The sequence below is a fragment of the Brachycentrus maculatus genome, unplaced genomic scaffold (assembly GCF_059751285.1).
Source record: "Brachycentrus maculatus isolate JH-2025_06_01 unplaced genomic scaffold, ASM5975128v1 h1tg000129l, whole genome shotgun sequence".
Classification (NCBI taxonomy): domain Eukaryota; kingdom Metazoa; phylum Arthropoda; class Insecta; order Trichoptera; family Brachycentridae; genus Brachycentrus; species Brachycentrus maculatus.
Window position 1 is genome coordinate 551,914 of NW_028280882.1, and position 13,786 is coordinate 565,699.

Sequence of the window (13,786 nt, forward strand, 5' to 3'; positions counted from 1 at the left end):
AAAAACACATAAAAAATTATATTGTGACAATTGTTTCGCCTTGTTAGGGCATTATCAAACGAATGTCTTTCGTTTCGAATGACGTTCGTTTGATAATGCCCTAACAAGGCGAAACAATTGTCACAATATAATTTTTTATGTGTTTTTTGTTAATAAAATACAACTTAGTAGACTCAAAAAATCTGTGTTTGATTTAAAATTAATACATAAATAAAATGGAGTTCTACAAATTAAACGCCAAGTCAATATATGAAGTAAGATTCTTGCTGCGTACCCCCCACCTCAATGCTATATTGTATCCCTCTTTAGCAACAATGATGAGATAATATATACTCTGTATGTAAGTTTTAGGGTATTAAAATAAAAGAAAAAAAACAATATTTGAAGGTCTTAGATTATTTATTTCAAAATCATAAAAGTATGATTTAATAGTTTATAGCTCAATCCTCCTCTTCATCAGCAGCTGTTGCTCCAGCAGCTCCCTTCTTCATGTTCTTCCTCTTCACGCGACCAGGACGGCCACCACCGAACGGAGACTTCAGGGAGAAGTCAATGTGCTTCTGGGAATCCAGGCGCACCATGAAGGATGGGATATTCACCACTTGCTTGCGAACACTGGAATAGGAGAGTATGGGTCAAACGCAAGTCAGAAAAAAAATTCAAATCTTGGAAACAACTCGTTAACTTAAATATTTTCTGGATAAAACAACAAACAGGTCTAATTGAGCTGCCATTTTATTACTTGAAAGAGAACACACAAGCTCACATGTGACTATGTGCATGCTTGCTGCAAAATTCTTGGTGACGGTACTTTCACTTTATCAGTCGAAAACAGCATCCTCCTGTAGTTTTGTACATGAACCACTTACTGTTCACTATGTCACTGACTTGCAGTGTAGTTTTTGCAGTGCAATTATATGCAGAAGTGACTTTATACAATCACTAGGCGTAGATGAGAGGAGAAAGATACACTATCTAAAAAGCATGCATTCCTCCTGATTTCATTTAGATGCCTTGATGTTTGCTAGTAATCACGAGTACATTATGTAAAACCAGATGTACCTGTAGCCACCAATCACATAACATGATTTATTTCTAGACATTGAATGCCGTTAAAACGAACAATCAAGTGGTCTCTGTGAAAGAATGTAGATTCGTGTGGCCATTTTCATCTGGCAGAGATAATTCAGCAGAAGAATTCAGGAAATCTTCATCTTTTGTTCCTGTTCAAAAAAGGTTCATTTATAGAATGGGAGAAAAATTTAACTAACTACGAAAGTATTATGAATATGCCATATAAGTATGTATAACATTGTATCCATGTTTGAAACAGAAGGAATTATTAATAAATTCCTCCTGTGATTAATCAAGGACTATTTATAATCTTGCCTTAAAGATTAGAGTACATTTCCAAAATGTGAAATGCTTCTTGCCCAAAAAATAAGGCTTACATTTATATCAGTTTACTTTTTCTCAATACATAATTTCAAATTCCAAAATCTACATTCAAAGGAAGAACCATCAATTCTAATTTAAGGTGTGATACATATTAATATTCGATATCTGGTAAAGAGAAAATGAAAGTTTTGTATTTAAAAAGCTTAGTTAATTTTGTGGAATGGTAATATAACACTCTGTTTAAACACATTGTTTGCGGGAAACGCTTAAAAGCATCAAGTTGCAAAGCATTAAGTTGGTAGAGCGGGAGATGCTTATAAGTGTTCTATTTGCTTACATTTGATAGAGCACGAGATGCCAAAAAAAATTGTACAGATCGGAATTAGGTTTACAGTTCCTTGTGATAAGTATCAGGTCAGGCGGCAGACTGAGTATAATTAGGAAAGAGTTGATGAAAAAACCGCCTGACAAAAGCTTTGTTAACTTCGAGGAAAGGTAATGTAACAAGTGATGAGTGAATAATGAATGATAAGGAGAGTGTTGAAAATGGAAGACTTAAAAGGTATGATTAAAATAAATGGTTTACCGAATGTGTCTCTGCCTGATGAGCACACGGGCGTGATGGATGGACTTGGCGAGTCCAAGCTTGAAGACCTGAGTCTGCAGTCTCCTTTCCAAGAAATCCTCAATCTTCAGACCGAGGACGTAATCGAGCTTCATGCGCCCTTCATCCAACACTCCGATACGAACCAAACGCCGCAGCAGCGCGTTACCTGAGGATAAAACTCCATGATTAAACATACGCACTTACAAATACTCATATTCTGACAGTTCTAAGAGCATCAGATTGTATGTGAACAGCACAGAAGGCCTTCAGACTAGAGGTACCAGAAATGGAAGTTAATCATCATAACAAAATAATATACGTAATAAAACACAAGGATGTTGGAAAGCTAGGAACTTTAAAATATGCATAAAATTCAACTAAATACATGTGTGTAGATCGTTATTGGAAGACCCAAATGACAATCGAATCCCTAACCACATGTGCAGTCTGAAAATTCTAATAACCACACTATAAAAGAAAGCAAAATAATTAATCAAATATATGTTCAAAGGGTTCTTATTACTTCAGGAATAGTTGATCTTCTAAATTAAAATTAAGTTGAAAATTATACAAATATCACAGTTACTAATTTCACGACCACGTGTTTTCGAATATTTTAAATTGTCTTACCTTCGAACAACCTCTTGGGTTCCTTCTCATCCAGTGTGAGAAGTTCTCGGGCAGCCTTTCGGATCTTGGCGAGGGTGTACTTGACCCTCCATACCTCGCGCTTGTTACGGAGACCGAACTCTCCGATGATTTTCAACTCCTGGTCGAGACGTGACTTCTCATAGGGACGACGTGGGGTGACATAAGTCTTCGAAAAGACAGAGGGTACTCTGCCGTTCACCATCTTGAAGCGTGCGATCTAAACTGAAAATGCAGAAAAAAATCCATCAAAAGCCGTACTACCACAATTCAGCGAACAATCTTATAAAAATAGTGTCCGTTTTCTCATTGCCGGACAATTCACGTGTCATATTTTGACAGCGCCGGATGAACACCGTATGTAAATCCTCCGAAATCTCCAACATCCGTGGAAAAAACACAATTCAAAGTTTATATTTACACACAAATGACGTTACTCATAAACATTATAGCAATAATTGCTTTACGCTCGAGAGATATATTTAAATTCCTAAAAACTACAAACCTCGCACAAAGACAACCGCCGCCAGCCGCAGAAATTTTATGAAGGAAGAGGAAATGAGCTCAAGAGTTTTAACATAAAATATGAGTGCTGCCACTCTAAAAATACGTTTGATTATTCAGTAAGTAGGTACGGAGTAATAGTACTTACCTATTTATAAAAAAGTTATTTCGTACTCTGTAATATAATATGACATATTTTATGAAAAAAATCATTTGTTGCAAACCTTACAATAATATCAACACTATGAGTAATATCATAAGGTAAAATGTCTCAAACAAATATGCAGTAAAACCTTTTTTTTAATGGACATCTATCTTCATATATAACAAACAAAAATCCGCCCAATGTAAAAAAAAAATACCTCCTGCATGCTTCAATTCAAGTGTCGCGTCGTGTAAACTATTTTTAACGACTGTGATGATCACAAAAATTATTTTGTTTTTGCATTGTATTGTTAATTCAAATCTTAATACAGTGTTCATATTTTCCAAAAGATTTACACCCTCTCTCCCAATTAGTCTGTTATATCGAGGATTTACTGTACTTGATATTATTATTTCACATTTGTTATTTTAACTAACTAACTAACTAACTAACCATCACTCCGCTTCCCCGCAGGGGTAGGCAGAGAGAATAGAGCGCCACACCACTCTGTCCTTGCAAACATTCTTCGCCTCTTCCACGTTCATGCATCTCCTCATACATACCCGCCGATTGTTACGACTCCTAACCTGACCACTTTCAAGTATTTGGCATACCTGATCGTGCCATGTTTTTCTCGGTCTTCCTCTGCTTCTTTTCCCGCTAACATTCGCCTCATAAATTTGTTTTACCGTTCTTTCCTCACTCATTCGTTCTACATGTCCAAACCATCTCAACACACCTTTCTTAATTTTATCGATAATGCTTATCTCAGCTTTGCATTCTTTCCTTATTTCACTATTCGCACATCTATCATACATCGTTTTGTTACACATTCTTCTGAGAGATCGCATTTCGACTGCATTCAGTCTACTTTCATCCTTCTTTTGCCAACTCCATGTTTCACTTCCATACATTAGAGTTGGAACCAGGACTCCGTTGTGCACTGCCAGTTTAGCTTCCGCTGATAGGTTTTTATTTGCTGTAACTGATTTCAGTGCACCTATAATCTATAAAAAGCGTCGAAAGAAAAGTAACTTGTATAAACAAAGGAGTTAAAGAGAATACATAGGGAATTTAGGTGTTCACAAATTATTAATAAAACGATGGAAACATTTTTTTGAAATGTGTCAGTACTTAGATATGATACAACTTTGTAATGTGACTTTGTAATTGATGATTCACTACCAATGAAAAAAAAACACGCAACATGCTCTTTTTATATATTTTAACTTCTTTTACAGAAAAAAATACTTTGTTGAGCTTATTGATAAGAAGCAATATCTTCCAACCAACCAAAAACAGACTCGGTTCAAAACGTTTGATACTTTATTTAACGTTTGCAATCAGAGGGTAAACTTGAACATAAAATATAATGAGAAAGACAAAATATCATAAATTACAATTTACTGCTGTATTAATGAAGCAACTACTTATTCCTTTTTCCGCATTCTAAAATTTTGCAGCGAGCTTTATACAATAAATAATCATTTATGAACAAATGAATTTCTTTTTGCATGATAACGAAAATGTTATATATACTTAATTTTTTAAAATTTATTCCATTTTATTTTTGACCGACGCGTTTACAATAATTTTTCCAACGCGAGTTGAGAGTTGAATAAGATACGAAATAAAAAATCACAATATCATGATAAGCCTACTGTTATGAAATTTTATTTTACACGATAAGAGTGTAAATATGAAATCAACTTTAAAAAGTGGTAAAAAAATAACGTTTTGTAAAACTATGGGTAGGCTCTGAAGGTGTTTAGTTTGGGAGGGAATTTCATATCCATCCAAAATTGAACATCGGAGAATTTCGGAGATTCGGTGAGAAAATTATTGTTGCAATTTTTATAGAATTATGTTTGAGTGGGGATAATAAAGTCATTTCTGTTCGGTCGTTTGTCGAAGTGAGATCTCTCGAACCTTTCTCATTTCTGATTTTGGAATGCTTTCCTATTTTTAATAAAACATTAATTGTCGCAAGGTCGAACTGTACTGGGTCATCGAAGCAACCTAGCTTTCACTATAATAAAACGCCGTTCATTACATAAGGAAAAACTCCACGGAAGTGTTGTGTGTTGATTTCTGAGTTCATTGCAGAAGTATTTAGATAAATCACGGTGCCTTGGCTCATGCAGCCATATTATGCAGTCTGGCAGAGTCGCGCATTTGGTTAGAAGACTGTCAACCGGACATACTCGTTTCAAGTCGAATCAAAACATAACCAAGGACTGTCAAATCTACACAGTACTGTCAAATAAAAACAATGAATTCAGTGTCTCAAAATATTTTTATCGGTGTGTAACAATACGTTATTTATTAAATATACATATTTTAAGGATAAGGTATGTTGACATTTCGTGTTTTTTTTTATTTGTTTCAGATTTAGATCTTCCTCAATTCCTTTTGGTGGGGACGTTCTGCTAGTGAAGTCGCTTAATTCTAGAGAGTTATCTACAAGCCCCATGTCTTCTTCGAGGTCGAACGAAACTCCCTTTATCGATGGACCCAGGTTCACCAACAGGCTGTCCAAGGAGAGGTCTCCTTACCTGTTGCAGCATGCGCACAATCCCGTCGACTGGTACCCGTGGGGTGATGAGGCCTTCGATAAAGCTAAAAAAGAAAACAAGTTGATTTTCCTATCCGTCGGTTATTCGACTTGCCATTGGTGTCACGTCATGGAAAAAGAGTGCTTCGAAGATGAATCGGTGGCCAATATAATGAACGAGTTTTTTGTGAATATTAAAGTTGACCGCGAAGAGAGACCCGATATTGATAAAATTTACATGACTTTTGTGCAAGCAACGTCTGGGAGAGGCGGGTGGCCGATGTCGGTGTTTATAACTCCCGAATTGAACGCCGTAACGGGTGGGACATATTTTCCCAAAGAGGATAAGTGGGGGCGACCCGGTTTCAAGTCTATCCTCGTCGACTTGGCTGCAAAGTGGAACAAACAGAGCCTCGACTTTATGACGAGTGGTGCTCATATCATGGAAGTTCTACAAAAGGTTTCCGAGATAACCATTGACAAGGAGCACGCTCCCGAGTTGCCGAATGAGACCTGCGTCCAGTCGGCCATACGAAAATACACTAAATCATTCGAACCCGAGTTTGGTGGATTCGGAGATGCTCCCAAGTTTCCTCAGCCTTCAAATTTAAATTTTCTGTTCCATGTTTACGCGCGTGACAAGGACTCTGTCATTGGAAAACAGTGTTTGGAAATGTGTTTACATACCTTGAGAAAAATGGCGGATGGTGGCATACATGATCACATTTCCAATGGATTTTCCAGGTATTCCGTAGATGGAAAGTGGCATGTACCTCATTTTGAAAAAATGCTTTACGATCAGGCCCAATTAGTCATATCATATACGGATGCGTATCTTGCTACTAAAGATGAATTTTTTGGAGACGTTGTTCGAGATATCCTCACTTACGTCGGACGTGACCTCAGTCATCCGGAAGGAGGATTTTATAGTGCGGAAGACGCTGACTCTTACCCGGGAATCGGTGCGCTGGAGAAGAAAGAGGGTGCATTTTATGTATGGGAGTATGAAGAAGTTAGCTCGCTTTTGGACGGTAAAAACCTCCTAGCCGAAGACACTCGATTGCGAATTGATATCCCATTCATGGATATATTTTGCCACTATTTTAATATACAGAAAGGAGGCAATGTCGAATTCACCTTTGATCCTCACGGGGAGTTGGTAAACAAGAATGTTTTGATTATATTAGGCGGTCCCGTGGAATCATCTCAGAGGTTTGGGATCACTATCGAAACTCTGAATCTAGTTATTGACCAGTGTAGGAGTATTCTTCATGCGGCACGTCTGAAGAGGCCTCGGCCGCACCTCGATACTAAGATGCTCTGCTCTTGGAACGGTCTGATGATTGCTGCATACGCCAAGGCGGGGCAGGCTCTGTCTGACGGACCGTACGTCGAGAGAGCTGCAAAGGCTGCCAGCTTCGTAAAGAAGTATTTATACAACGAGGATCGAGGAACTCTGCTACGTTCGTGCTATCGTGATGAAGATGGAAACGTTGCGCAAATGTAAGTGAAACATTCAAAATTATTGTTTTTAAATGAATCAGTACATGTGTTTGTGGTGTTTGGTAAATATAATAAGGTATTAATTAATATGTACTTACCTTAACCACAAAATGTAAAAATGGAACCTTATCAGTTATTTTTAAGGAGCAGAGCATTTTTTTTCATTAACATGTGTTTAAAAAATAAGGTAATGTATTATAGTTAATTAAACTTTAGTAAATATTATTATTCTTTCTGTTTTGTGTATAATTTTCACCAATTCTATTGGTGAGATGAAAATATAGATGTCTCCAGTGAAGTTCTAGTGATTCAAAAACATTTCGAAATTGGTTCATATATATAGAACATCCAAGAATTTGACTTGTGTGGTTGTCAATAATCGGTAGAATTGGTGAATGTTACATGTGTGTAAAGTGATCAATTAAACTAGCCTTTGACGGTCGTCAGCCCCGTAAATGCCCAGACTTCCATATTCTTCTTCATCTTTGATGAGATGTCAAAAAATAATGTCATTAATATCTTACTACTTGATAAGTTAATATACTCATATACATTTCATTTACAATAAAATTTTCATCAGCCTTCTTGCACAATAGGATAGGAAATGAGTTTAAGCAAATTTGGCTTTTAATAATACACAAAGTATAATATGATGTTCGGTATTTAGAAGGATGAAAGTAGACTGAATGCAGTCGAAATGCGATCTCTCAGAAGAATGTGCGACAAAACGATGTATGATAGATGTACGAATAGTGAAATAGGGAAGGAATGCAAAGCTGAGATAAGCATTATCGATAAAATTAAGAAAGGTGTGTTGAGATGGTTTGGACATGTAGAACGAATGAGTGAGGAAAGAACGGTAAAACAAATTTATGAGGCAAATGTTAGCGGGAAAAGAAACAGAGGAAGACTGAGAAAAACATGGCAGGATCAGGTATGCCAAATACTTGGAGAGTGGTCAGGTTAGGAGTCGTAACAATCGGCGGGTATGTATGAGGAGATGCATGAACGTGGAAGAGGCGAAGAATGTTTGCAAGGACAGAGTGGTGTGGCGCTCTATTCTCTCTGCCTACCCCTGAGGGGAAGCGGCATGATGGTTAGTTAGTTAGTTAGTTAGTATTTATGAATCAGATTGTATGAATATCTACATCACTGCATTTATAATGGGTTAAGGTCAATCACTGACAGTTTGCTTATTGCGTTTCATGGCCGTTCTTCACTAGAGCTTGCTGTGATACATGTTTTTGTAATTATTTTCTAAGTTTCAATATTATGTTTTCATGCTTATAAAAAAATATTTTTACATATTTAAATAATTAGGTGGGAAACAAACAATGATTTTTTTTATTTGAAATATTTTCAAATAGTATTAAAAACAAATAAATTTTATGCAATTCATGTGACCTGATTATTGAACTGGTCATTTTGTTATAATATGAATGTGTATTGCTTGTATTTAAAAATACAAAAGAATATATAGTTGCATACCATTTCCTACAAAATTTCAATGATTTGTAAAAAAATGACTACTCGATTTAGGTACCGTAGAACGGGGCTACTTGAACTTTGATGTGTTACTTGAGCCCAGTACAAAAAAAATTTAGATTGTGGTATCGATCGAAGTATCGTGACAATAAGTGTCACCTGTCAGGGAAACAATGAATCATGTCGATACATTCATTATTGTAGACCAAATACAGATTTAAATCCTTTTTTTTACTGGGCTCAAGTAACACATCAAAGTTCAAGTAGTACTGAGAACTGCTTTGAAATGGTCACCCCAGCAAAGCAATATTTTATTTTTATTTTATTTTATTGGAAGGAAAAACAACAGTTACAATATATGATAAATCAGAATACAAAAAAAAAATCATGAGTACCAATTAAAGTTCTTCACACCTATGCATAAGAAAAGTCTATATATAAGAAGAGACATGCCGCATGACGTCCGCCTCTGTATTATAATGGTCAGCACGCTCGGCTACCGTTCTGGAGGTCCCGGGTTCGATTCCCAAGGGGGGTAAAATAAATATAAGTGATTTTTTCACTGTCATATTTATTAAATATTACCCTGGACTGGTACCTGAAGCGGAGGGCTGATCACCTTTCCTTCATGTGTAAACGATCAAGATAACACTGCGTTTATATGACGCAGTGCCCTATGCACCATTGGGGTGCGGATAAGGGTTTTATTATTTATTATAAGAAGAGACATGAGACAAGGATGGGAATATACTAGTAAATATAAAATTATTGTTGCAAGTCATCCTTTGTATTTATATCCATGCAGTATTTTTACTAATATAATATTGCCTGTGATTTTTTACATATTAGCGATGAAACCTTAGTATATCCATAACGTATAACATTAAAACTGGTGAAATTTATTTATATATACTTCGTATTTGTGATGATTTTAGGCTTCCAGTAATTCGTCGATGTAGAGGTAACAAATAGCCCATGACAGTGGCTTGTTTTTCGGCCATCTGAATAGTACTTATGTGTGTGCGCTATACTAATTATATCATGATGTCTTTTTTTGTTTTACTATAATTTATGTATGTGTGTAGATTTAAGTATTATTTTATATTTATATTTTTAGACGCCATAAACATAATGAATGAATGCTTCCATATGGGTTGTGCCTAGTGAGGTATTCCTATAGAATATTTTTACAAATATTAAATTAAAATTAGTAAATTGTAGCATTTTCAAATAAATTATTTTACCATAAACTCTGTCGTTATTAGCGATATACTATATTTGAAACAAAATGATTTAAAAAAAAAATTGACATAGTAAATATCATTTATATACATATTACAATACTTTTTAGAACTATCATATGTGAGACATTGTTGAACGCCACTCTAAATAGTACTAAAAATATATCTAAAATAATAAAAAAAAATCATTTTAGAATATCATAAAAAAACTTACATATCGCTCACTCCTTTCAACGTCATATATAAAAAAACTTGATTTTTCAGGAGATCGTTATTAAAGTTTAAAAATATAGTAAAATGTATTAAAAATAAATATCAAGCCACTTATTGAACTTTTTACTGTGCAATAGATCTTTTTAGGTAAAACCTGAATGTTTTTTCTCCATTAGAAAAATATTTGGTATATTTAAAAAAATAATTAAACAATACCTTTTCTTCAAAATGCAAAAACAACACATTCTGCCCTGTAGCGGGTAAATATTAAGTTATAAATATGCCGCTTTTGCTGAGATATAGTACATTTTCTGGACATTCAAATACATGCACAACTGAAAATTGTCGATTTTTGATATATGACGTTGTTGAAAGGAGTGAGCGATATGTGTGACATTGTTGAATGCCACTCTGAATAATACTAAAAATATATCTAAAATAAAAAAAAATCATTTTAGAATATCATAAAAAAACTTAAATATCGCTCACTCCTTTCAAGAACGTCATAAATCAAAAAACTTGATTTTTCAGGAGAACGTTTTTAAAGTATGAAAATATAACACAATGTATTAAAAATAAATATTAAGTCGCTTATTGAACGTTTCACTGTGCAACAGATTTTTTAAGTAAAACCTGAAGGTTTTTTCTCCATTTGAAAAATATTAAGTTTATTTAAGAAAATAATTAAACAATACATTTTCTTAAAAATGCAAAAACAACATTTTTTGCCCCGTAGCGGGTAAATATTAAGTTAAAAATATGCTTCTTTTGCTGGGATATAGTATATTTTCTGGGCATTCCGAAAACATGCACAACTGAAAATTGACGAATTTTGATTTATGACGTTCTTGAAAGGAGTGAGCGATATGTCCAGCACACAAAATAGATATGATTCAATGGAATCATTCAAGAGTGATCATAAATAAAGTATTATTACTGATAACATTTTATAAAACTATTAAAAAACATGATATAAAATATGCGTAAATATAGAAGCTATTACATGATTGATAAAACATGGGAAAAGGCACGTAGTGCATAGAATGAACGATAATAAATTATGTTATTGAATCATAAAAACTTTTGCAAATAAGTTGCGCATAGAAAAACGCTATCAGCTATTAAACGACCATGAAAAACTGAAAAATTGACTGGCTCACCTCTTAAATTCTATACGCAGATCAAGCTGTACTAGCTCTTAAATTATAATGATGATATCACTGTTTATAAGATGCAATGATAAAATATTATAATATAGAATGCAGTGGGTGGATTAGTATCCTCAACCTTGGCCTTCGGAGTTCTATTCCTATTGAATAAAGTGTAATTATACAAATGAATCTCTTTTGTGATGTCTTCAATGTAAAAATAGTAAATAAGGCTGATTAGTTGGGGTTAAAAATATCCGTATTATGGGAAACGAAAAAAATGCCATAGTAAATTTAACATTTCTTAGATCATGATGAATCAAGAAATATTGAATATTTCTTCTTTATCTGGCCCCTATCCGCACCCGAGTGGTGTTTAAGGCACTCTTACGGATTGATCGCTTATCACATGCGCTCTAGATCGAATATAGAAGTGGAATATGTTTGATGGGATACATATAACGTAAGTGAAGAATCAAGGACATTGCTGCTTTATGCGAAAGGAAATGGTGAAGGAATAGAAGGAAATTTTGGAAAGGAAAAGGAGCAATACCTAATACAATATATTTTGGGATCTGGATATATATTTTTATGATTCCTTGAGATAATTTTTATCATTGTTTTTTTATGTAAAATTTAACAAGCTAGAGTTTAAATAAACCATGTCTTTATAATAATTTTGCGAGAGTCTTACAAGTAAGTAAAAAATACCTACAAAAATCTCATAATGCCGGATGTATATTTGCAAGAATTTTACAAGCCAGAGAATTATTTTCAACACCATTAGTTAAAGGAATATTTCCAGGAATCTTACTACGCCTATCAGTGTTTTGTTTCATTTTTCTCTATTGCAAGCGTTGGCCAACAGCTTTTTATTACCTGGTATCCATAGTTTATCTAAAACCATCTGTTCGCTTATAATTTCTAGCCCCACTCCCATCGAAGGGTTCCTGGATGACTACGCATTCCTGATTCACGGGCTCATCGACCTGTACGAGGCATCACTGGAACGAGACTGGCTCGTGTGGGCCAGCCAGCTTCAGTACAAGCAGGATGAGATATTCTGGGACGACCAGAACTACGGATACTTTACCAGCTCTGTTCGAGATTCCTCCGTCGTGCTTCAGCTGAAGGAGGGTAAGTCAAAATCGCAATGAAACAATATTAAAATAATCCTTACATATGCATTTAAGAAATACTTTTACATTTCACAAGAAATATAAGTGATTTTTTCACTGTAATATTTATTCAATATTATCATGGACTGGTACCTGAAGTGGAGGGCTGATCACCTTTCCTTCATGTGTAAACGATCAAGATAACACTGCGTTTATATGACACAGTGCCCTATGCACCATTGGGGTGCGGATAAGGGTTTTATTATTATTTTATTATTTTCACGAGAAAGCACCCCCCGGCAATGCACACAAATCACAATCCATGCATATTTTAAAATTTCGCAATAAATATACATTATGGTGGGGACATAATGTAACACGTTACGATGCGAGCATTCGTATAGTCAGTACAGCGAGCCGAGTGCTCTATCCATAGTCGGAGCGCTCGCCTCAAGCGATGTTATGACGTTACATTATGACGAAATGCTCCGTTCAGTCCCCACCATTATGGAAACGTGCATAAAACTACAGGAACCAAAAACAGAAAGACATCAAAGAAATCTGGGTCTATATGAGTCTATCTGAAAACTATGGTGGTTCCGAATAGGTGCATTTGTTGGCATAGGAAATCAACCAAGCCATTGAAAATAATTTATTATTAGATTAAAACCAATATTTTTAGCTTTTCCACTTTTTTATTTGACCAGCGACTGGGTTTCGTCGTTACCGACATCTGATGATGTCGGTAACGACGAAACCCGGTCGCTGGTCAAATAAAAAAGTGGAAAAGCTAAAAATATTGGTTTTAATCTAATAATAAATTAAAAATGCAATTCCATCACGAAGTGTCAGTGGATAATATAAATCCATTGAAAATAAGTTTAATAACCTCATAAGCAAAAATCAAAGCATGCAAATAATATTTCACACAATTTATAGAACTTCAAGGTCTAAAAACATCAAACATAATCTAATACATACCACTTTTGGTCAAAAAGACTTTGATTATTATGCTGTAAAGTTGTACAACTTGCTACTATTATCTATAAAGTCATTAAATACCGAAACTTAGCATAAAAGAGCTATTCCTAAATGGAAAATGAAGGTGGGTAGACGGAAATGGATCACTTAATTCAGGGATGTCTTATTTGATTGCATGTCGTAAACAATTTACTTTTCACATGGTTTTATTAATGTTTTTAAATAAAATATACCCTTGGCA

The 13,786-nt window shown here is 34.8% G+C and overlaps 2 protein-coding genes across 4 annotated transcripts in view; one reads left to right on the top strand and one right to left on the bottom strand.

Moving 5' to 3' along the window:
- Nucleotides 1-380: 380 nt before the first annotated feature.
- RpS9 (ribosomal protein S9) lies at nt 381-3,202 on the bottom strand. The gene is made up of 4 exons (XM_088260225.1): nt 3,159-3,202; nt 2,636-2,878; nt 1,985-2,171; nt 381-615 (listed from the first exon to the last, which is right to left on the bottom strand). Exons 2-4 carry the CDS (start codon nt 2,856-2,858, stop codon nt 441-443), a joined length of 585 nt encoding a protein of 194 aa, XP_088116351.1. The 5' UTR covers nt 2,859-2,878; nt 3,159-3,202; the 3' UTR covers nt 381-440.
- Nucleotides 3,203-5,134: 1,932 nt separating this feature from the next.
- LOC148309345 (spermatogenesis-associated protein 20) overlaps nt 5,135-13,786 on the top strand; it is a 152,168-nt gene continuing 143,516 nt past the window's right edge. For 2 of the 3 annotated variants that reach the window (XM_088260218.1, XM_088260219.1), the window contains exons 1-3: nt 5,135-5,605; nt 5,692-7,359; nt 12,375-12,583. In XM_088260218.1, coding sequence (XP_088116344.1) covers nt 5,454-5,605; nt 5,692-7,359; nt 12,375-12,583 — 2,029 coding nt within the window. In that variant the 5' untranslated portion in view covers nt 5,135-5,453. Of the gene's footprint in view, nt 5,606-5,646; nt 7,360-12,374; nt 12,584-13,786 lie in introns of those variants that run through there. The other variant, XM_088260220.1, reaches the window with a different exon arrangement.

Bases quoted from the DNA above. Each gene is read 5' to 3' on its own strand.
- RpS9 (XM_088260225.1), bottom strand. From the start codon at position 2,858: ATGGTGAACGGCAGAGTACCCTCTGTCTTTTCGAAGACTTATGTCACC. The intron at 2,172-2,635 runs GTAAGACAATTT...TTTTATCCTCAG, and splicing joins ACCCAAGAGGTTGTTCGAAG to GTAACGCGCTGCTGCGGCGT. The intron at 616-1,984 runs GTAAACCATTTA...CTCCTATTCCAG, and splicing joins ATCAGGCAGAGACACATTCG to TGTTCGCAAGCAAGTGGTGA.